This window comes from Cricetulus griseus, chromosome 4, assembly GCF_003668045.3.
Source record: "Cricetulus griseus strain 17A/GY chromosome 4, alternate assembly CriGri-PICRH-1.0, whole genome shotgun sequence".
Lineage (NCBI taxonomy): Eukaryota > Metazoa > Chordata > Mammalia > Rodentia > Cricetidae > Cricetulus > Cricetulus griseus.
The window spans coordinates 164,825,846-164,849,012 of NC_048597.1; the positions used below are offsets into that span (position 1 = coordinate 164,825,846).

The 23,167-nt window shown below is 34.8% G+C and overlaps 1 protein-coding gene across 2 annotated transcripts in view; it reads right to left on the reverse strand.

Annotated features, from left to right (window-relative positions):
- Positions 1-23,167, reverse strand: part of Ddx10 (DEAD-box helicase 10) — a 164,553-nt gene that overhangs the window by 38,002 nt on the left and 103,384 nt on the right. For both annotated transcript variants that reach the window (XM_027415099.2, XM_027415100.2), the window contains exon 16: positions 20,214-20,270. In XM_027415099.2, coding sequence (XP_027270900.1) covers positions 20,214-20,270 — 57 coding nt within the window. The remainder of the gene's footprint in view (positions 1-20,213; positions 20,271-23,167) is intronic.

Below are 23,167 nucleotides of genomic sequence, written 5' to 3' on the forward strand. Positions count from 1 at the left end.
ATCTGGTGCAAACTTAGAGCCTTCACGTTAAGTACTAGGGATGGTACAGGAAGGTACTCTGCATACACTACCAAAGGAGAAACATAAGCACCAACCCAGCCACAAACCCTTTGATCTACAATAGTATCCTGCCTGCAAGATGTGGTAGTGAAACAGTGGAACAAAGCTTGTGGGAGTAACCAACCTATACCTAATTTGACTTAAGGCCCACTATACAAGATGAAACCCACACCCAATATTGTTTGGGTCACCAAGAACCTGAGACTAGATAATTCAGGAATCTAGGGTAAAACAAAACACCACTGTTCTACTAAAAGAACATAGCATTAAAATGACTCCTAATATCATTCCACTGCACTCATGCAACAGTGCTTGCTCTATCATCATCAGAATAGCTTCCTCTTATGTCAGACAGGAACAAATACTGAGACTCAAAGCCAGACAACACACAGAGAGTGAAGACCTTGAAATACATTTACTTGGTATTGGTGCTATACAGCCTGTATTTTGATAAAACTATAAGGACATCTAAACTTTCTTATAAAACAGCTATATATTGTGAACTAAACATCTGAAATATGCTCTTAGTTAAACAAAATACAGAGACAATACACACATTAAATGTGATGAAGCCTTATTCTTGGGGGGGGGGGGGGGATGTCAATCATTTAACATCTTCAGGTAAGATGTCTTATGAAAAGAATTCAAGATTCTCGACAGTGGGAACAATAATCCAGAGCACAAAAGAAGTGGTTCAAAGGAAAATAAAAGCTTTCTGGGATGGAACATCAGCATAATGTCATACAACAAAAGTAATCATAAACTGCTAAGAAGACCCATCCCTGGGTGACATACTTCTCTATAAAGGGGTATCCTATGCTTAACGGGGCTTATCAGCAACAAAAACACAACTATGAACTATCAGGTATGATGAGTCTGGAGATCTGAAGTTAACAGTGAAGAAAACGAAGGAAAATCTTCTAACATTTCTTCCTGAATAATTACGCTTCTTGTGGAGAACAAGACAAGCATTTATTATAAACATGATATTCAGAAACAAAATGTCAAAATTTCCTCAAATCTGACCTCTAGACAACAAAACATCCCTGTCTAATTGTTCTTGTAATAAGACTCCTTTAATAAAAATGTTACTTATTCCAATTTAAGCACCAAAACAATGCTAACACAAAATAACAATGCTAAATCTTCTGCCAGCTCTCAATTGAATCATGAAAGAATTATAAAGCATTGTATATTTAGGGTGATTTAATTAAGAATTCTGTCCATGGTGCTTATCCTATATTTTCTCACAGATTTCATTTCAGGCTTTCATCTGAGCAGTGGCTCTTACTTTTGAATCAAAACAGTCCAGATTTAACAAACATTTTCCAAGTTTTTATAAGACTATATACTATGGGAGCAAAAACAAATGGAAGGAATGGGAGAATGAAAACACATGGGAAGGACAATGACTGCAAAAGAAAGAAATATGGAAGGAAGAGGCATTATGGAAATTAGCATCTATATTTAAGAAAAGATTCCATTAAAAAGACGACAAAAATGTCGCTAATATTTCATCAAGTGTTTCTGTCTCTGTCTCTGTCTCTGTCTCTCTGTCTCTGTCTCTGTCTCTCTCTCTCTCACACACACACACACACACACACACACACACACACACACACACACACACACACACACACACACACACGGTGACTAAGTGCCACAATTGACTCAGAAATTCTTCTAAAAGAAACAGAATTGTAGTAGCGTCAGAAATAAAGGAAGTCAGTTGCGAAGTTAGCACACTGAAACAAATTGGACTCATACTTTTACTGTCAAAATAAGTTTGTTTTACTAAACTCAGGGAGAATATTATCTTAACATATTCCTGATTTTATTTATTGGTTTATTTTAGTTTTTCAAGACATGGTTTCTCTATAGCTTTGGAGTCTATCCTAGAACTCACTCTGTAGACCAGACTGGCCTCGAACTTACAAAGATCTGCCTGCCTCTGCCTCCCAAGTGCTGGGATTAAAGTTGTGCACCACCCACTGCCCGGCTTCAACATATTTACTTTACATGCTAGACCTCTATCTATTCACCTTTATACTAACTTCTTAGAGTGCTAATTTTAAAAGAATAAGGAATGTTATGTATTTCATGCTTACTCTAATTTGCTTCCATCTGAAAAAGCCAAACAGTGAAGAAATGGCTTTTTTTTACAGATAATAAAATACGACAATTATCTTAGAGTATTCCATGCAAATAACTACTTGATGAATAAATAACTTATATAAATTCAAGTTGATTTTAATGCAATTAGTTACCAATCTTTGATTCATTTGTGATTTATCGTGTTGATATAACATTATACTGGAATTCTGTATCCACAGGAAACATTTGACAAGATGATTTTCAAAGAACACACAGTACAAAAGAATGAATCAAAATAACTCAAAAGAGATTAAAAATACCATAATGGATGTCATTTTGTTAAATTATTACTAGCATGACAATCACTTGTGAACTTAGGATCCTCAGTACTACATTAAAACTCTTTGATATAACAAGGGGGAGATATCCATGCTACCAATGCTCAACTTGTTTGTTTTATTAACTTACAAGACTGGTAAGGAGGAAGTTGATGAAACAAAAAGTTGCAATTTAAGCTCTAGAAAAGTAGAGGAAGGAGTATTTTTCCCCCTCTATGCTACTATGACTAGTAAAGCAAAGAGTACTGCAAAGGAGGCATTATATCAAAGACTCATTTTCTTTTCTTTTTTTTTTTTTTACCCCAAAGACTCATTTTCCACCAACAGCAGGTTATGTGTTCTGGATTTCTAAGCCCCACAGAGATCAGGTTGAGTGTTTCTACAGGTTAAATCAATGGCATCTCTGAATTATACGACTAAGGTGATACTATAGCCTGGTTTTGCCCAGGATCAGTGGCCCTGGTGTTATTATTCACTGAACTTCCTTTAATCTCCAAAGTGTTGTTTATAGGGTCACCCTAAATTAGGACAATGGAAATTACCCACAATGTGTAACATCTTTCCTATGGGGTAGGAAGCATGCTCCACCTTACACAGTAAATGCTGCCTATAGGTAGTCATTTCTGTTTGTGTGCCATAACATCATTTCCATCAGTCACCCCTTTCACCACATTTGGTATTAACTCTTCTTTCTCCAAATGACACTAGTACATCTCCAAAGTTACCCCTTCTAATAACTAGTTCCGTGTAATTCTGGAAAGTACAGTTTTCACAATAGAAATCAAGAAAATGAAACAGGCAATGCTTCTGAATACTGAATACTTACTATTTGCTGGGCATCACCCTATGTCACATAGACATAAAAGTGAACACAGAGGTTCCCATGATAGTGCAAGTAAGTCAAACAATAATACACTGGTATATATTTATATATTTCTTAGTAGGGATAAATACTAAAGAGAAAAAAATTCAGATAAGAGGATGAGGTTAGTATCCTCAGGGGAAGATGAGTATTTTATTATCGGGTGATTAGGAAAGCTTCACTAATAAAGTGGCAATTTTAGTAGAACTCCAAAAGGATTAAGGAAGTGATTCACACAGCAATCTAGCAGCACACCAAGGGCACAGGCCAGGATTTGCTTATTGTTCATGAGAAATAATCACAAAACCTGAAGTTAAAGTAAATTAATTGGCAAAACAGAGGGAAATAAAATCTGAACTGTGTGTAGAATTTTGCAGCTATTACTATGATTAAGCAGAATAAGCCCTTTAAGACTTGGGAATTGAATAGAAGGGTAATATAATACAACTTACTTTTCTAATTGTTTGTTCTCGCTACTATATTAAAGTAGGAGACAGACAGAAGAAATGCCATGAATAGAAAGACTAGAAGGTTCTTAAAAATTAATAGCCTATGTTTAAAGATGATGGTAACTTAGAGCAAAGTGATAGTAATATATACATTATTATGGACATATTTTATTTTTAGATCATTTTAGATTTATAAGAACTTTGCAGATATACAATTACTGTATACTTTTCAAGTAGACCATTTTTATGGCTACTATTTTATGGTATTTTATCATAACTAAATAACTAATAATGGTATATCACTATTAAAAATAACTTCAGACATATCTGAACTACACCAAATTTCCAGTTTTTTCTTTGTTTGTTTTTGTTTTAGTTTGGTTTTAGCTTTTCAAGACAGGATCCCTATGAGTAGCCCTGGAATTTGATTTGTAAGCCAGGCCTGCCTTAAACTCTCAGAGATCTACCTGCCTCTACTTTCCAAGTGCAGGGATTAAAGGCCTGTGCCATCACAGCTGGCTTCTAAATTTCTTATTTTTAAGATAAAATAAATAAATAGCCCTTACTGGTCAGCTCTGGTAGAGTCTGGAAGAGAGAAGTCAACAGTGTTTCTAAAATTTCTGCTCAGCTAATGAAAGGATATATATATATATATATATATATATATATATATATATTATATATATATCATTCATTCCTGGGATAATAAAGATCATGGGAATAACATATTTGGGACACAAAGATATGAAGGTTGAATTTAGATGTATTCAGATTCTCACTAAAAATCCAAATAGAGATGTCAAATAGGCAACCGGCCTTGTAATAAATAGATCACAGTTTCCTGTAATTATGGAAATTACTGTTTTTCACAGTAAAGTCAAGTAAATTAAACAGAATATTATTTTCAATGAAGGAATTTAGCTAGATGTGTCCAACATGTGAACCCATAGGCTTCAGGGATCCTAAGGAAGCTATGATTTTAGCTCAACATATTCATACATGCCAATGCCATGTCACAGTACTGAAATGTAAGACACCCCATTAGATAAGTCTTTTTTTGTTTGGATGATTTAGTGAAATAGAATTACAAAAATCTGACACAATTATGTAAGTGTGGAAACACTAAAAATGAATCCCAGATTTCTAGGGAGGGGAAAACACATAAATGACACTAAAAGTTCTAGAAATTCAGCCTTCTTCTAATATATATTCACATCTTACCAGAATTCTCTACAATGAAGGCAAAAAATATTACCTATCCAAATGTCTGTAAAAATATCTAACAGGTGTAGCATAATTCATAAAAAGCATAATTTTAGAAAATAGCATTTCTACCAAACTTTTCTTAATATAAAAATCTCCTGACAAAATTACAGAATATCAAAGAAGAACAAAACTGGGATTTTGTGATTATAAATACATTTAAGTACACATCCATTCTTATTTTTGATATCAATATTGATGATCCACAGTCTGTTCACAGTGAAATTTAGGGCAATATTTATACTTTAAGTAACTTTCAGTAGGGTAGCAGACCTACAAGATAAATGCTAATAAAAACTTTCTCAATAAAAATGTCATGAAATATGTCAAACAGGAAGATTTGGGAACATCAAACATGTGTTATTGTAAAAGAGTCCTCTGACATTTAAATATTAGAATTTTCAGATTTAAACATTAAATAATGAAACTGCTTTCCCAATTCAGCACATTCATTGGAAGGAAATTGGGAAAGTATTTTTCACTGTTTAATGTTGACATAGTTCATAAATTCCATGAAACCATACCACTCCTGGGTATATTCCCCAAGAAATCTAGGTCAACATACAATAGAGATAATTGTGTAATTCATGTTTATTTAAGCACTATTTATAACAGCCAAGTCACAAAATTAAACTGAGTAGCCATTAATAAATGACTACATAAAGAAAATGCAATATAAATAATATTTTATCCAGTCATAAAAGTATGAATTATGCCATGTACAAAAATGAAAGATGAATGAATCTAGAGCTCATCATGTTAAATAAAATAATCCAGGCCCATAAAGGCAAATTTCTTCCAATTCACTGTTAGTTCCTCAAGAACAGGTTTAATTCTGGCTTGCCATTATCAGGACTAACACATCACATGCACTTCAAGAGTAAAAACATGAATCCTGTTAGGATCACCCTACCACCCTATATTGTATTCTTTCTAAAATCCTAACAATTCCACCTCTTTGCAGCTAATAGTCTCTATTATTCATCAAATTCTGAAGCTTTATTTCCTGTTATCCCTTTTGTATGCCAGTAAAATCTGATATATAATATATTCTTAAAAATATCGTGTTCTTCAAAAACCCTAAGAAAGTCAAATAAATATGCTACACTGTGATTAGTTTTTTATATATATACATTCTATACTGTTGAAGATGCTGTGTAAAATGAACCCACACACCTGCAAATGTAATGTAAAATGTTCTAAAAGAACATGAAAGTGATAGAGGATACTTCATTACCTAATAGATAAGAAAGGAATTGGGACTGTAAACCTAAAAGGGATACTTACTGCAAGACATCTTCCTGGTCTAGAAGACCTGGATGAGATTTATTCAATGCTATAATGACCTATTGCCAACACTAAAAACAGAGACCAGAATCTCAGACTATTAGATCTGGTTAGCATGAGATTAGGTTAGCATCAGTTTTGTGTAAACCACCAAGGGTACATTTACCAGTGTATTTACTCTCAGGGCTTTCTCTTTCCTTTAATACTGAAATGAACATACAAGATTTACATATTTTCAACATGGAGAAGTCAAATTCTGATTGTCCTCATATTTTCCAAAGCTCTGAGCAATATTTTTTCATTGCTTATGTTGGTTTTGCATGCTGTGTAATGGTTTGCAGGGCATGAACAAGAGATGCTGGCCTGCATGCAACCAAGTACTATGATACACAACTACAACCAGGCATGCTGCGCTTAAACTGATTGAGGGTACTTATCCTCACATAGACAATCTCCTAGGGAAGCACAGGGCAAACAAAAATGGGCTTCTCATCTCAAGACTTTAAAGTACCTCAGGTTATAATGTAAAATGTATAAAGAAGCAATTAGGACTTGGATCTCTGGCTCTTAGTGGGGGTGGTTGTAGTATCTTAATTATATACATGTATACTGCATAAATGCATGCAAATAAGCCTTCCACCTAAATAGTTAGATGTCAAAGAAAAAGGAAAGAAGAAGCTAGATGTCTGCAGCTGAATGGTCTTTCAGCTACTCAGTGATAACACATTCCAGCTTTTATTGATCTTGGGTATCTCAGAACAAGCTTATCTTAAAAGATACATATAATAGTGCTGATAGCAATAATTCACTTCTTTAAAAGTGATTCAAGGCTCACTATATAGACGTATAATCCTCACACAAGCCCTGGAAGGCTGACAATGCAGGCTACATCGCTGCTATTACAGAAGAGGAAACTAGGGTTTAGAAGATATGACCTGGACCACAAGCTTATTGGTAGAAATGAATTTACAAACCTCTTGCTCTTCTGAGAGAACTACAAAGACTCACATTAGTCATGTTAACAATTTCAATACCAATCATGTTTTAAAAAAAAATCAATGAGGCTGAAGTCTTCTTAGAATATACTTTCTGGCTTCTAAAGACAATTGTTTTAGTATAAATAAATGGATGGAATTGAGAATGTGTATTTCCAATGTAGAAGAAATAATGTCTTTGTGAGGTAAAAATGAAATGTGCCTGTAATAAGGGGGAAAGTGATGAGGACAGGCCAAGTCAAGATGGGCAAAATAGAATAATCCTAAATCTACTAGTAATCATCTTCCAGTTTAAAACAGATAATAAACATGATTATTGATAAGGGAACTTCAAGGTCATGCATATACTATTTTGCAGCATTTTCCAGGCTACAGAATCACAAGAATATACATTTTCCTATTTGAGAAATATAATTGTATAAATTTTAGGAGGTGAATCATCACATTTCTTGGAACATGGGGATCTCAAAATTATGTAATCGAAGAATATAAATTATTAACTTTTTCAGAGCTTTTGTTTAAGCCCCATTTTTCATATTATTTATAAAAGTTATTCATAATATCCTATATTCAAAAATCTCCAAACTTAAACATCTGAACTGAAAGACATCTAATCTACCTCTTCATTTTCAATAAAGATAAAATCTTAATTGAAGTATGATATGTGTGGTGGTTAATCTTGATTATCATCATGGAAACAAATTTCTGGGCATATCTATAAGAAATTCTCCAGAGGAGGTTAAATGAAGTAAGAAAACCTACCCTAAATGTAGGTGGTATCATTCATTGAGGTGAGGACTAGGACTGAATAAAAAAAGGAGAAAACAAGCTAAGAATGAGCATTCCATTTTTGTTTCTTGACTAAGGAAGAATACAGTGTGACCAGCAGCCTCGAGTTCCCACTGCTATGGCTTCCTCCTTCACCAAGATGGACTGAGCCAAAATAAACCCCTCCTTCTTTAAGTTGTTCTTGTCAGGTATTTTGCTACAGTAATTAGAAAGGTAATAAGTATACTATTCATTTGGGAACAAGCACAAACCACAAGCATATAGCCTGAGAGCACAACCACATTACTAACTGACCAGAACTAACTTGAGTCAGAACTCAGGCTCCACAGAAATCTTCCACCTTCATCTTGTGTTCTCAGTGGCAATACTCTTCTTTCCTGATAATATCAGTACTGAATCCTAACTATAACCCCAAACATTAGTTTTCTTTGAGAAAGAATTTACATAAATGGAGTACTATACATTAACTCTCTATCTGGATTATTTTGCTCAATTTATATTTGTGAAATTTGTTCCTGTTACTATACATACCAATGATATATGTAATGTCTCAGTTTATGACTATACTACATTTTATTTGCTCTGGGTAACTTCCAATGTTTGATGTTTCTAACTAGTGTTGCTATGTGAACAGTTTTGGTCATAAGCATGTATGCATTTCTTTAACTACATGCCTAGACAGGAAATAGGGCAAACTACATAGGCAAATATTCACCCTCACAAAAACTACCAATATTTCTCCAGAATGGTTGTATTAATAAGGAAAAGTAAAGCTTAAGGAACTAGAATGATTCTGCACATAAATTGCCAATGGTTTAGAAGAACCAGAGATAAATTCAGAGACTCATTCTACTACTCCCTCTTAAACACTCTGGATACTGCCAAGGCAATATAAGTAGGATTTGTTAAAGTAAAAATCTCAAGAGACAAAACAGATAAACTCCTACACCAGCCCAAAAGACTTTTGTTGAGTCTCAAGATGCTTCATCTCACCAATTTGATATGATTTAATCCAAGTCAGTTAATTAGACTTTTTATTTCAAACTTTTATCAACTGAAAGACTGTAATGCTTCCATTTATTTCATAAGTGTATTTATTGCTCAAGTAGGATAATCTTGATGAAAGCATTTGAAAGGCTAAAACACTCCAGGTGATGTAGAACATCTATACCAACACGCCATACAAATAATAAATTCAAGAGTTCTCTTCAAGCAAAGAAATCTTTCCATCCTGAAATACATCTATAATAAACACAGAAAAGGGAAAAAAAAAAAAAAAGAACCTTTCTGCACAAAACATTACTGATACCTGGGAATATCTTTTCCCCAAAGCAAGAAATGCAAGCAAAGATGAATCATTTGTTGTTGATTATAATAATAACAGCAATAAAATTTTAGTGTTCAAGCACTTTTACCTATAATTTCTTAAGGGGGCAAAAGGAAAAACTATGGCAAACAAACAAAATACCATGCCAGAGAAAAAAAACAAATTCTTCCTAGAGACATGATTACTAGTTACTAATTTAAAGTAATTGGGGCACTAGTTTATGGTGCTCTCCAACAAAAACCTTTACGACTTAAAAATGGAAGAAACAAAAAAAGCTTTGCCACTCTATACCCCCCTTGTAACAAAGAGTAAAATGTATACACAAAGTCTTATCCAAAAAACCTACTGCCACTACCTCAAGAGGTAGTACATAACCATAAAATCTTAAAAATAGGAAATCACTTTCCCCTACCACCCACCTCCAAAACCAAGAATGGTTTTTAATTATCAGTACAAAACTTATTCTTTGTTAGCTATCTATGAAACTGTTTTCATTTTCCACTAACTCCTTCCTCCTTTAAAAGGACTTCTTTTGATGAGATATCAGTATGTTCCCCAAACTCATCTTTTCCACCCTCTCTGAGACTGTCTTGGATTCTATTAGGAATTTGGATGATTCTGTTTATATACCATATAACTGTAAGCTTTGCACTGAATCCTTAAAACTATTCTTACATTTTAGGTGTCTGTCAATAAGCCAGTACACTCAGGTATCATTTAACAACACCGTTGGGTGATTATTTCTGACCAAATAGAATATTCTGTAGTTGTTTATTGGTCCATCTGATTTATGCTATAGTTTAATTTTGGAGGGTTATATTTTGTTATTGATTTTGGGTTTGGATGACCAATCTATAAAAATAGGAGGGGAACATTGAAATCATTCACTACTGGTATACTAGAAACTATATTCCATCAGATATTTTATAAATTAATATTTGTTTTATGAAATATTCATTATTCATAGCATATGTAATGTCATCTTGCTGAATAAACCATTTTATTACTAGTGGCTTATCTCTTCTGAGTAATTTTGATTTGAAATTTACCTTGTCAAATATCAGAATACCCATGTTAGCTTGTTTTCTGTTTCCATGGGCTTGACTTGATGTTTTCTGCACTTCACTGCATTTCTGTTAGTTTTTTCTGGGAGAAAGCAGACAGTTGGATCATTTTATGATCCAGTCAGCTAGTATATGTGCTATTTGTTGGTCAGCTGAAGCAATTATTATAATTAAGGTTGATACTAGGAGATGTTTGCTCATTTCTATGGTTTTATGGGTTATTTCTCTGGTTGGTTTGATTATTGTGTATTCTGTTCTTTTATCCCTACTAGAGATTTGCTGTTTTACTATGTTACATAGGACAGATTTCTTTCTAACTCTACTTTCTCTATTTCTTCTATTAATTTTATTCTTTCTTGTCCTCTCATACTTAAAGCTGCCTTTTTACCTCCTCTATGTCTACTATTCTATAAGATATTAGTATTTTCTGAAATATTGACTTAGTTTTGTCAAGAACTGCATTAGACTGAGCTTATATTTGAATGTCTATATTTCACCATTAATTTTAAAAAGACAGCTTAGCTAGGTATTGCAATCTTGGATGGCAATTATTTACTTCTAATGCTTAAAATATATTCTTCCATTCTTTCCATGCTTTTAGAGTTGCTGATAAGTGATCTGATGTAATTTTGATCGGTCTTTGTTGGTAAACTTCTATTTTGTTCATTAAAGTTTTTTAAATTATTTCTTTACTTTGTATTTTGACATCTTGACTATAACAAAAACCTGGAGTGATTAGGGATGCCCTTCTGTAATGTTTGTCTTATTGGTTGATGAATAAAGCTGTTTGGCCAATGGATAGGCAGTATTTAGCCAGGCAGGAAATCCAAACAAGGATAGAAAAAGTCCTTAGTAGTGGCACACACCTTTAATCACAGCACTCTGGAGGCTGAGGCAGGCAGATCTCTGTGATTTGAAAGCCAGCCTGGTCAACAGAATGAGTTCTAGGACAGCCAAAGATACACAGAGAAACCTGTCCCAAAGAACCAAAAAAAATTAAAAAATAACTAAAATGAGAGTAACAAAAAAAAGGCCACTCTCTGAAGTCTTGAGGTCTACTGAGAGCATGACAAATATGGTTGATAACAATATGCTATATTTTAAAAGTTGTGAGATAGTATACTTTAAGTGTTCTCAAAACAAAAATGATGAATATGTGTGATATAACATGCTAATTGGTTTAATTTAGCCATGTCATTGTGAACATATTGTATTCTGTATCATAATTGTGCATGACTTTATTTATGAACTAAATAAATGAATGGAAAATAAAAAAAAACACACAGAACAGAGACAAAAGGCTAAATGAAGAGTACTGAAGCAGGCCTTTATAGACCTGATACATCTTTTCTCTTCATTTTACATTTTATTTTTATTTACTGCTATTTTATGTGGTCGTATATGGTGTGTATGTGTAGGCATGTGGCTATAAAAAAAGAAAGGCCACGTAAAGATGGAAAACACAGAGAGTCTGAATACTGTATGTTATTGTGCTGTCTTTCAATTGTTTGACTGCTGAGGAAGGAGCAACAGCTGCAAAAAGACATTTGATTACAAATGCTGCTAAATTAATCCAACCTATATATTTTGAAAATGCTTTGACTTCAAATTTTAAGTCTAAGGACATGTTACTTTGGAAAAGAAGTTCTGCTTTTGTTTCCACAGAAGATGAAAAGCTGTGGATTCCCCTCTAGACTAACATGATTTGATCAAGGAAGACTCCCTGAAGCAGTAGCCCAAGTGATCCAACATCCAAAACAGCAGAGACCATGCAGCCTCACAGACCACTACAGCCAGGATTCAGCCAGGGTTATGGGTTTTCTCAGGATCCCCATGGGATTGACAGTGCGCCAAAAAGCAGGAAGCAGTTTGAAGAGGTTAAAATTCCCAAATATTGTTTATAAATGTTTGTTTTCATTTAAACAGGGTTGGATATAAAAGATTAGTAATCACAGCCAATCTGGTTCTAAAGAAAAAGGGGAATATGATATAGAAATGAATATTTGCATAGGTATGGATTTTGGTTTATTGATACAAATTTAAGGCCAATTTTGTTACATATATATAAATATAATATAAATATATATATTTCTACTCTTGCTTAGATATTGTGTTTATACAGCTCTTTTTAAAATGTAATGTATAATTAAACACAGATTACAGGTAGCCACTTATAATAGTCAAAGCTTATACTTATGTTAGTTAGGTTTTCTAGATATACAGAAATATATTTCAAATGGATAAGTATTCTTCAAAACCTTTCAAAGACCTACAGAGTATGGCATTTAAGATGGTTTCTTAGGGTTTTTCATGACAATGAGACACAACTGCTCCTGGCAACACCAATTATGTCAGAAAGGAAGATGGGCATCGAAGAAACTCGTTATGGAGTTTGCCTTCAACATGGCAGAGATAGCCATTTGGACAGAAACTGCTCTTGCCTGAACTGCATGACAGCATGCTATCCAAACTGGACAAGCAGGTTACAAAGAAAAGTGACTGCTGAACTTGCCAAGTGACAGTAAGGTCCTTCAAGGTTCCTGCATCATCAAAAAGTGTGCCAGACATTCTGGGCCTATAGGCCCAACATTATAGATGAACTTTGGGTGACTATCCAGGCAATGAAATGTCTCTGTCAATTCTATAGTTTATATATTATCCTTCTGGGGCCTTTGATAGAGTTGAAGACAGATAATATGGTTATGGTTTTTCATAGTTATGATAAAAGATAAGTTACATATAAAACTTTAGACTCAAAGATAGGATAAAATATTTTCTTTAAAGTTTGCCAAATGTTAATGAACTAAATACTATGAGTATAATTCTTGCTTGATAACTGTTTTCTTATATGCAATTTTACTATGTTAAAGTTAAAACCTTCCTTTTTATTTAGACAGAAAAGAGAAGATGATGGGGGATATCCTTCTGTATGCTATAAAAATGTTTTTCTTATTGGTTGATGAATAAAGCTGTTTTGGCCAATGGAGAGGCGGGATGTAGCCAGGTGGGAAATCCAAAGAGGGATAGAGAAAGGTAGTAGGCAGAGTCAAGGAGACACCATGTAGCTGCTAAGGAAGCAAAAAGTCCAGGCATTGGGGGTAAGCCAAGACTATGTGGGGATACAAAGATTAATAGAAATGGTTAATAATTAAAAAAGAGCTAGCCAGTAAGAAGAAGCCTGAGCCATCGGCCAAACAGTTTATAACTAATATAAGCCTCTATGTATTTATTTGAGACTGGATGACTGCAGGAGTTGGCAGAGCAGAAACTTCCATCACCACTGGAGGGGTTGGTTCTTCTTTTTATCTGTTTGGAGTTCTAAATCTCTCAAATCTGGATGTTCTTTGTTTCTCTCTCTAGATTTGGGGGGAATTCCTTGAATAGATTCACATGTCTTTAGTTTTTATCTTAGCTCCTTTCATAGCATTTAGGTATATGTTTCAATATCATTGCAGAGATGTGGACATGTGACCATGCCTGTTTGTGCTGTTCATTTTTTAGTTCCTTATTGAGTTTAATATATACTTGAGCTTGTCTTCCATCCCTGATATTCTTCCTTCTGCTTCGTTTGAATCAACTGGTGATGTATTCCACTGTAGTTTTTGTTTGATTCATTTTGTTTACAACAATTCTTTTTCAATTTTAATTTAATTTCAGATTATTTTATGTGTATGAGTGTTTTGTCTCTACACATATGTATGTATACCATTTACAAGCCTGGTGCCCATTGAGGTCAGAAGAAAACATCATATACCCTGAAACTGTAGTTACAGGCGGTTTGTAAACTGTGGTGATGGAAATTGAACCTGAGGCCTCTATAAAAAGTGCTCTCAACTGAGACATCTCTTCAGGCCCCATTCCCTTTTATTTTTTTTTTATTTTTTTTTGGGGGGGGAGGTAATTTCAATTTCCTTGATGAATTTTTTTTCTTCCATAGTTGGAACTTTATCCTTCATATTGCTGAAGCTCCTTTTTTTTCTGCTTTTTCCTCTGTTGCTATTTTGAAGTAACTCATTGATCATTCATGTTAGGAAACTTGAAAACTTCACCCAGCACTACCTCTTTTAGTATTGTTGAATTAAGAAGCTGAAAAACTATGGTATTTTGGAGAAGTCATGTTGCTTTACTTTTCATGTTTTTGTTTCTACAATAAATCTGCACAACTGTTGGCTTGGATATTTCTTATGATTTTATTTGGGGAACCTTAAAACACAAGGTCTTATGTAATTCAGATTGGCTCATTATGTAGCTGACAATGACTTTGAATTCCTAATTCTCCCAACTCTACTGGAATTAAGGGAAGGAAGGAAGGAAGGAAGAAAAAAATAACTCATTCCAATATACTCAGTTACTAATACTGAGTACCCTAAATGAGTCATTTAGGGTTTCTAAGTGAACTGCTCTAATACCTCGTATAAAAAAAAGGATAAAAGGGAAGTACCATTAAAACTCTCTCTCTCTCTCTCTCTCTCTCACACACACACACACACACACACACACACACACACACACACACACACACACACACACACACAAAATGATTACACTTTAGAGAAGCTTCTTTCTGGATCCTTTAAAATTGGAAACTGCCAATCATATATATGTGGGGGAGGGGCGTAAATTTGAATAAGCCAATTCTGCTGGTTGGTTTTTGTCACCCTGACAGACCTAGATGCCTGGAAAGAAGGAATCTCCATTGAGGAAAATGTCTCCATAGGATTGGCCTGTTAGCCAGTCTATGGGGTATTGTCTTGAATAAAGATAACATGGGAGGCACCAGATCATTTTGGGTGGGACAACCCCTGAGTAAGTGATCCTGAGTTGTATAAAAAATCAGGTAGAATAGGCTATCAGGAGTAAACCAGTAAACAGTGTTCTCCATGGCCTCTGCATCAGTTTAGTCTCCAGGTTCCTGCCTTGAGTTTCTGCCCTGAATTCCCTTCACAATGCCCTACAACTATAGGCTGGGGGAAAAAAAAATCCTTTCATTGTGGTGATATACTATTTTTGATTTATTAAAGCTTATCTAAGGATTCAGAAAGCAAAGTCAGCCACAGCTATAGAGGTCAGAGGTGGTAGCACACACCTTTAATCCCAGGACCCAAGAGATAAAGGCAGACAGATCTGTTAGTTCAAGGCCACCCAGGATACATTAGAGTGAATAAGTCTAAAAGAGAATTTGAGCTCACACCTTTAATCCCAGGACTTATGAGAGGTAGTTAAGATAGGAACAGGGTCTCTGAGCTAGCATTCATTCTCCAGCCATGCTGAGGAAAGCATAGCAGTCTGAGATTGCAGTCTGAGGAGCCAGAATCGCTTTAGAGTAGAGGTGAGAGCTAGTGGCTGGCTGCTTTGCTTTTCTGATCTTAAGCTTGAAGCTTGAACCCCAATACCTGTCTCTGGGTCCATTTATTTATTCATGCTACATTTCCTTCCCAAGTTGCTTTTGGTCATGACATTTATCATAGCAGTAGAAACCTAACTAAAACCTAACTCTTCTCTTGTATAGCATATGCTGGTGTTTGCATTTAACTAGTGTTATATGTCAGCCAGACTGTTTTCACTTTAATAGTTTCTCTGGCATATCAGGGGCCTCTGGTGGCCACACTTAGCTTTGCAGTCTATGGGCTAGACAAATTAACTCACCCTCCAGAAACTACCCAGATCTTTAATCCCTGGGGAGGCTACTGTTCAAGCTAGGGGTGTTTCCCAACTATGTTGGGAGTATAGGAAGCAAACACAGCACTGAGATGTGTACAGGCACAGAGCCTTTTTTCATACTTTCAAGACTCCATGAGTATTAATCATGCTGCCAGATAGATAGCACTATGAATGTAAAGCAGATGGCTAGAGCTTCAAAGTCTTCAGGTTCTATAGCAGTGAAAGACAGACATATGGCTGCAAAGATTGGTCTGTCTTTTGAGATCAGGCTCAGGTCCATCACTTAAAGGCTACTATTAGTTGATGAGCTCTGCTCTCAGAAAATTAGTGTGGAGATACCACTCCCTATGTATTTTCTGTCTCAGCTGAGCCTACTGCTGCATGTACTCTCATTCTTAGTAAATTTTTTTCTTCATCTCTTGCTGCTTTCTTTTTCCTCCCATAATATTCTTCTCTACTCCTGCCTTTTATTTAACTTTTTTTCTCCTCTATTTCCTTTTATTTGTCTTTACCTGCTGGGTAAACTATTCTTAAGATCAGTATTGGCAAATAAATTAAGTATCCTAGCAATAAAACTAGAAAGATTTACAGTGATTATAGAACTTAAACTTCAAAATTGTTTTAAATTTCAACATAATATTACTTTCTAGTGTTTTAGTCTCCTAAGTTGTTTTCTTTTGTTCCTTTATCACCAATTCCTATTCCATCAGCATTACAACTGTGCTTAATAAGCCCTACTTCTTTTTTAAAATTACCAGAGCCCTGAGAATTATCAAGTTTTCACACTGCTGGTTTTTTTTTTCTTTACATAGCTGCAAAACTCCTTCCAGACATCAGATATTACAATTAACATGTGTGACCAAACATCAGAGCAACAGGAAACCTAGCTAAATAATAAGATGGGGGTGGGGCTGGATGGATAGCTCAGCCGTTAAAAGCTAGGCTCACAACCAAAAATAAGATGTGGCTGTATTTCCCATACAACTTCTCTTAACCCCAAAACCAATATACTCTGTTGATCACCACAAGAACTATGTATAATTTTATCCTCCCAAACAGAAGCAGTTCTATTGTTCAGTATTTCTTTACTAAAAGAAGTTTTCATACCTAAAAGATCTGCATCATGGGCCAGTAAAATGGTCAATAAGTAAAGGTGCTTGACAACAAGCCTGACAGCCTGCATTTCAATCTGAGGACCTATGTGGTCAAAGGACAGAACTCCAGCAAGCTGTCCTCTGACCCTCACTTGTGCACATGTGCACACGCACACCATGAATGAATGAATGAATGAATGAATGAATGAATGAATGAATAAATAAATAGGTAAGTAGATAAACAAACAAATAAATGTGATTTTGGAAATCTATGTTTCCCAAACCACTGAATATTGGGTACTCAGGAAATCATCATGAAAGTATCACTCTCATATTCTTTCAACAGACCATAGATAGAAACTTAACAAAATAATATTATCAAGTTTCTGAGAGATGCATCATACTTTCATTTTACCTCGGTATACTGGGGAATGTCAGAGACCTGGTTATAAACTGCCACTGAGCCCTATGGTAACACTACTCAAAGGAGATGGTTTTCATCTCTGTACTCCCCAGGAGAGAGTTGTGATTTGGAGGTATCTCAACTATCCACAGCAATTATAAGACAAAGCCTTTATCCACTAAAGATCCTGGCTGAGAGAAGAACCTCATCATTGGCACAGCCTCCCCCTTTTGCTTATTCTCAGCACACTCCTCATGGCAATACAATAAGAGGTCTTCTTCTGACATGGAAGGCCCCCTCCTTTTCTGGGTATGAAAAATCAAACATACAGGAAAAACATGAAGAAGGAGAGCAAAGGAGGAAGGTTTTCGCCAGAGTTCAAAATTGACATCAGCCCTAATGGAAAATCTTAACAACGGGTTATAAGATGACTTCCCCAACAGAAATAGGATAAAAGCTAAACACAAACACCAACCAATAGAGGGATTAAAGAAAAGGAATCCAGAAGTAGGCTAAAAAGTGAAAACAAATTCCTTAAAATTTAATCCATTATGAAAGACAAAGCACACAGCATCAATAAATATAAAAAGTAAGCCACACGAAGTAGTCTTCTCTCAAGACTCAAGGGAAATTGGTTCCAAGACAAGATTCTTATCCACCCTCAAATACCTAAACCTGAAAATGTCCAAGTTCCTATACTTTAAATCATACCAGAGTTATAATACCCAAAACTCTGTACACTGTATGTAATTGTTAAATAAAAAAATAAATAAAAAATAAAAAACAGGGGCTGGAGAGATGGCTCAGAGGTTAAGAGCACCGACTGCTCTTCTAGAGGTCCTGAGTTCCATTCCCAGCAACCACATGGTGGTTCACAGCCACCTTAAATGAGATCTGGTGCCCTCTGTTGGCCTGCAGGCAGAAGACTGTATACATAATAAATAAAAATAAAAAATAAAAAACAATGGCAAAGAGTAAAGAGATGGCTCAATGGTTATAAGCATTGTCACTCTTCCATGGGACCCAAATTCAGTTCAGCAGCTACATCAGTTGCTACAACCACTTACAGCTCCAATTCCAGGAGACCTGACCTCCATAGTCACCTGCACTCACGTGGGCATATTCCCACACAACCACAAAAAAATACATGTAATAAAATCTTTAAAATAAAAATAAAATGCAAAAAAAATCTGAACATGTTCATTACAGATGTAGGATTAACTACATTTGTGACCTATAGATGGGAAAACTATAGATATGAAACCCAGTGCAGTTCCTATGATTTAGTTTCCAGGCCATGACACTTCAACCTTGCATGATAAACATATGCACAAGCAGTAACAGTCAGGCTGCACAGTCTAGAGTTTTCATTTTCAGGCACTTTTGAAGAGAGTGCTCTTTAATAGTGAATATATGCAGTCTTTTCCTCTTACACTATAGGGTAATTGCTTCCCACTTCAAAACAATGAGTTATCATCTCCAACTTGCTTTCTAAGTGCTATAGACAGTATAAGGGGTGGGGGTAAAGAACATTGTTAGGGGCTTACTCAAGAGAATCAGATTTTTGCTAAATGCCAAGGAAAAAAATCATAGCTAGTCAGGCATAGCACATACAGCATGAGAAATGGCATTCAGTATTTGGCCCTGGGTCTAGAAAAGCATTTCTATTAGATGCCTAATAATACAGGAGCTGAAACTTTCTCAGGGTTAAGCATGACAGATTAAAAATTATAGCTGTATATATTCCAGGGAAACTATACATGTTTATGGGATACACTAAAGCTTATAGAGTGTTTCATCTAGATCCTCAAAGGTGAAGCGAAGCAACCAATGTTCTCTCAGCAATCTATTATCCAATTATCCAGTTGAGTACAAACTGGCTGTATTTCTAGTCGAAAAATGACAGGTATTCAAATCCTCTCTGATTGGCCCACAAAGTCTTCTGTATTTAATAGAAAAGGTGGGGGAGAGATCAAGCAGTCCAGATCACAAACTATCTTTTTTTTTTAATTTTTAATCTTCTATAAAGGAAAACAAATAAATGAGAAAGTAAACAATAGGCCAAGAGCTCAAATCCAAGTAGATCAGAATGCCCTGATATAAAAATGAACATAAAAAAGTAAAATAAATAATAAATATATGGAAAATAGTAATTTAAATTAATTTCAATATTACAAAAGATTCTTTATTTTATATAAATTTCTCTGTCAAATACCTTAGCAGACCTGTTTTTTAAAAGGAACAAACAGCCAGGTAGTGGTGGCGCACACCTTTCATCCCAGCACTTAGGAGACAGAGACAGATGGATATGAGTTCAAGGCCAGCCTGTTCTACAAATTAAGTTCCAGGACCACCAGGGCTGTTAACACAGAGAAACTCTATCTCAAAAAAAACAAAAACAAAATCAAAACAAAACAAAACAAAAAATATAAAACAAAAATAACCAAACGGTATAGATATGAAGATACTAATTTAAACACACACACACACACACACACACACACACACACACACACACACCTCTTACCTTTGTTTGTCTTTTGTTGTCTTCTCTTCTGGCTTCTTTTTCTTTTAGACGTCTTTCCTACAAGAAGAGATGGGAAATTAGAGGCACATAAATTTCTGGATATTAAGTGTTAAGCAGCATACATACTCTTCAATTTTACTTGGCAAAGCAAACTGAAAGCAATACTTCACATTTATTTTTCAATAAATATTTACAAAATACCTACAATGGGACTGGCCTAACAATGCTTAATCAGTAAATATAGGTCAGATTTGAAATCAAGTATCAATTCCATCATTACATACTACACAATTTTTAGTTACTTACAATTTCTTGCTCAGCCTGAAAATAAAAGAAGCATGCATTTAATAACATACATATACACGCACGTGCGCGCGCACGCACGCGCACACACACACAGACACAGACACACAGACACACAGACACACACACACACACACACACACACACACACACACACACACACACACACACACACACACACACACACACCAAAAACAATATCTGATACATGGCTGGTACACAAGCAATGTCATTTACTAGAATAAAAGGAAAGAAAAATACAGTCATAATTATTTCCCTAGTCCTCAGTGTGAAACAGAATTTACAAAATGTAAGAAACCCTCACCTGTACTTTTTAGGAATGATGTTTATTCAAAAGCAACCAAAAGTCATTCTTATGAAACATGATACTTTATTAAATTGTTTTATAAATTCATCATTAGTTTTCCGCTGATTACAAAAATGGTAAAAATGGGAAAGAAAAACATATACAGTATTAAAGTTCAAAACAAAATGATTCCGCTAAAGTAAAAAAGGATGTCATTTTAAATTCACAAAAGAAGCACAATCTCCTCCAAAATCCAAAGTTTATTTTCAGTTCAAATTTGTAGGTAGCAACTTATAGTTATATTTTTTTCTTTTAATTTGGATAAATGGCTAAGTCGGTATAAAAAAGTGCAGTGAAATTCAAACACCATTCACCATTCCATTAACTCCATTGGCAATGGGAAAGTGAACACAGCTCTATGCTAGGTACATTTTCATCTCTATCCTGCTTTATCCATACAAGAGTTTCTTTGACCTTAAAAAAAAAAAAAAAAGCCTTAATCCATGTTGTAATAATGGATAATAAAATTCCATAAATACATTGACAAACTTAGAGAATTCTTGATGATAAAGGGAAACAAAACTGCTTAGGTCTAAGTGGATACTAAATAGTAATTAGTATCAAAAGGGAGTCTGTGCAGCTTTTAGAAGCAGTTTAAATAGCATCTAATTACCCAGAAGATGAAATCTATTAGAAGATAAAAACCTAGGAAACTAGATTCCAAGAGAAACTAATAAACCTCAAATTCCTATGGCTACTGGGTATGTGTCATGCCTCTACTGTCTGTCACTGCATTACTTGTTTCTGAAATTAAGTATTCTTTTTCTTCTCTGACCCCCTCCACACACACACATCTAACAGAATCACTAAAATTATAAAAGAACATTATAGATTACTTAGAAGTTCTAGAAGTACAAAGGGGAAAGATGAAGAAATAAAACTCAGATTTTGATTTGTATATTATCATGAGCTCAGTTATAAACTGATTGATCTCAATGGTGTGTGTGTTTTTGTGTGTGTGTGTGTGTGTGTGTGTGTGTGTGTGTGTGTGCCAAATCTAGAGTTATCCTACATGTGCTAATGAAAACAAAATAAAAATGCTTGAAGTATTTACAGGTATGATTTTAGTAATAGAAGAAAAAAATTTATTTTTGAAGGCAGCCAATCAAAGCACTAGTTCATATCAAATTCTATCCTTGAGCTGCATATGCTGACTGGTGTCTGTGAGCTCAGCAGAGATGACACAGCAGGAGGATAGGAAATCTAGTGCAGCCTTCCTATACACAGCCCATCTCAGAAAAGCATGAGGCACGCACACATGCACACTCGCAAATACACACACACACACACACACACACACACACACACACACACACTGCTGTCATGACTTGCTCCTCTAGTGGGAATACAAGGATTATCGATGATTTCTAAAGGTTTGGAGAGGGAGGAGGAAGGAAAAAGATACAGCTTCTAAATACTTTGTACCAAAACTTTTATAAAGTTGGAACCAGTTACTGATTTTCTTTGACCAGCAGCAGACTAAAAGATGATAGTGAAGCAAATTGATATTATTAAAGAAAAAATTTAAAAATTCATGCTATTTTACTAGTTTGAGAGCTATCTTAGCTTGCAGATATATATATATCTGTAAAGTTGTCATTTTTCTTTCTCCCTAAATAACAGGATAATTTAATCTTATTACCTACACAAAAAGTATTCCTAGCCTAGAGACTAGCATTAAAATTACAATATTTTATATTATTCAGTAAAAATCAACATGGTTTAAGTTTTTTCTGCTTAACTTAATCTTAAACCTTAGCTACATTAGACATTCAGTAACTATAGAGTGAAAAAAATATATTTCCACAAAAATGTTTGTGTGTTTACACATTAATATTGTTATTTTCTTGCCAAAAATAATAGTTCTAAATTATCACAATATGCTAGGCAAAATGCAAATGTCACTTTCAAATGGTATAACTTGTGAGAAAAATCCCCTCCAAATTTTATAGGTGAAAAGATGGGCAATCAATATAATTAGGTCTCTTGACTAAAGGCATAAATATAGTGAGCGGTGAGTCTAAGGCTCTTCTGCATCTGTGAAACCCAATGTCAATTCTGGCGCATTACTATGCTCCACAATCCTCCATTATTTACTTTGTAGGGTCATAGATCATGTCTTCTCTTATCAATATGTACAAATGGTACTGTTTTATTAATAATTAAGTCTTTTCAATCACACCAATTGTTATTGTATTTATTCAATAACTTGCCTTGTCCTAACATGTAAGACTATCTAAAAATGGACCAGGTGGTGGTGGCACACACCTCTAATCCCAGCACT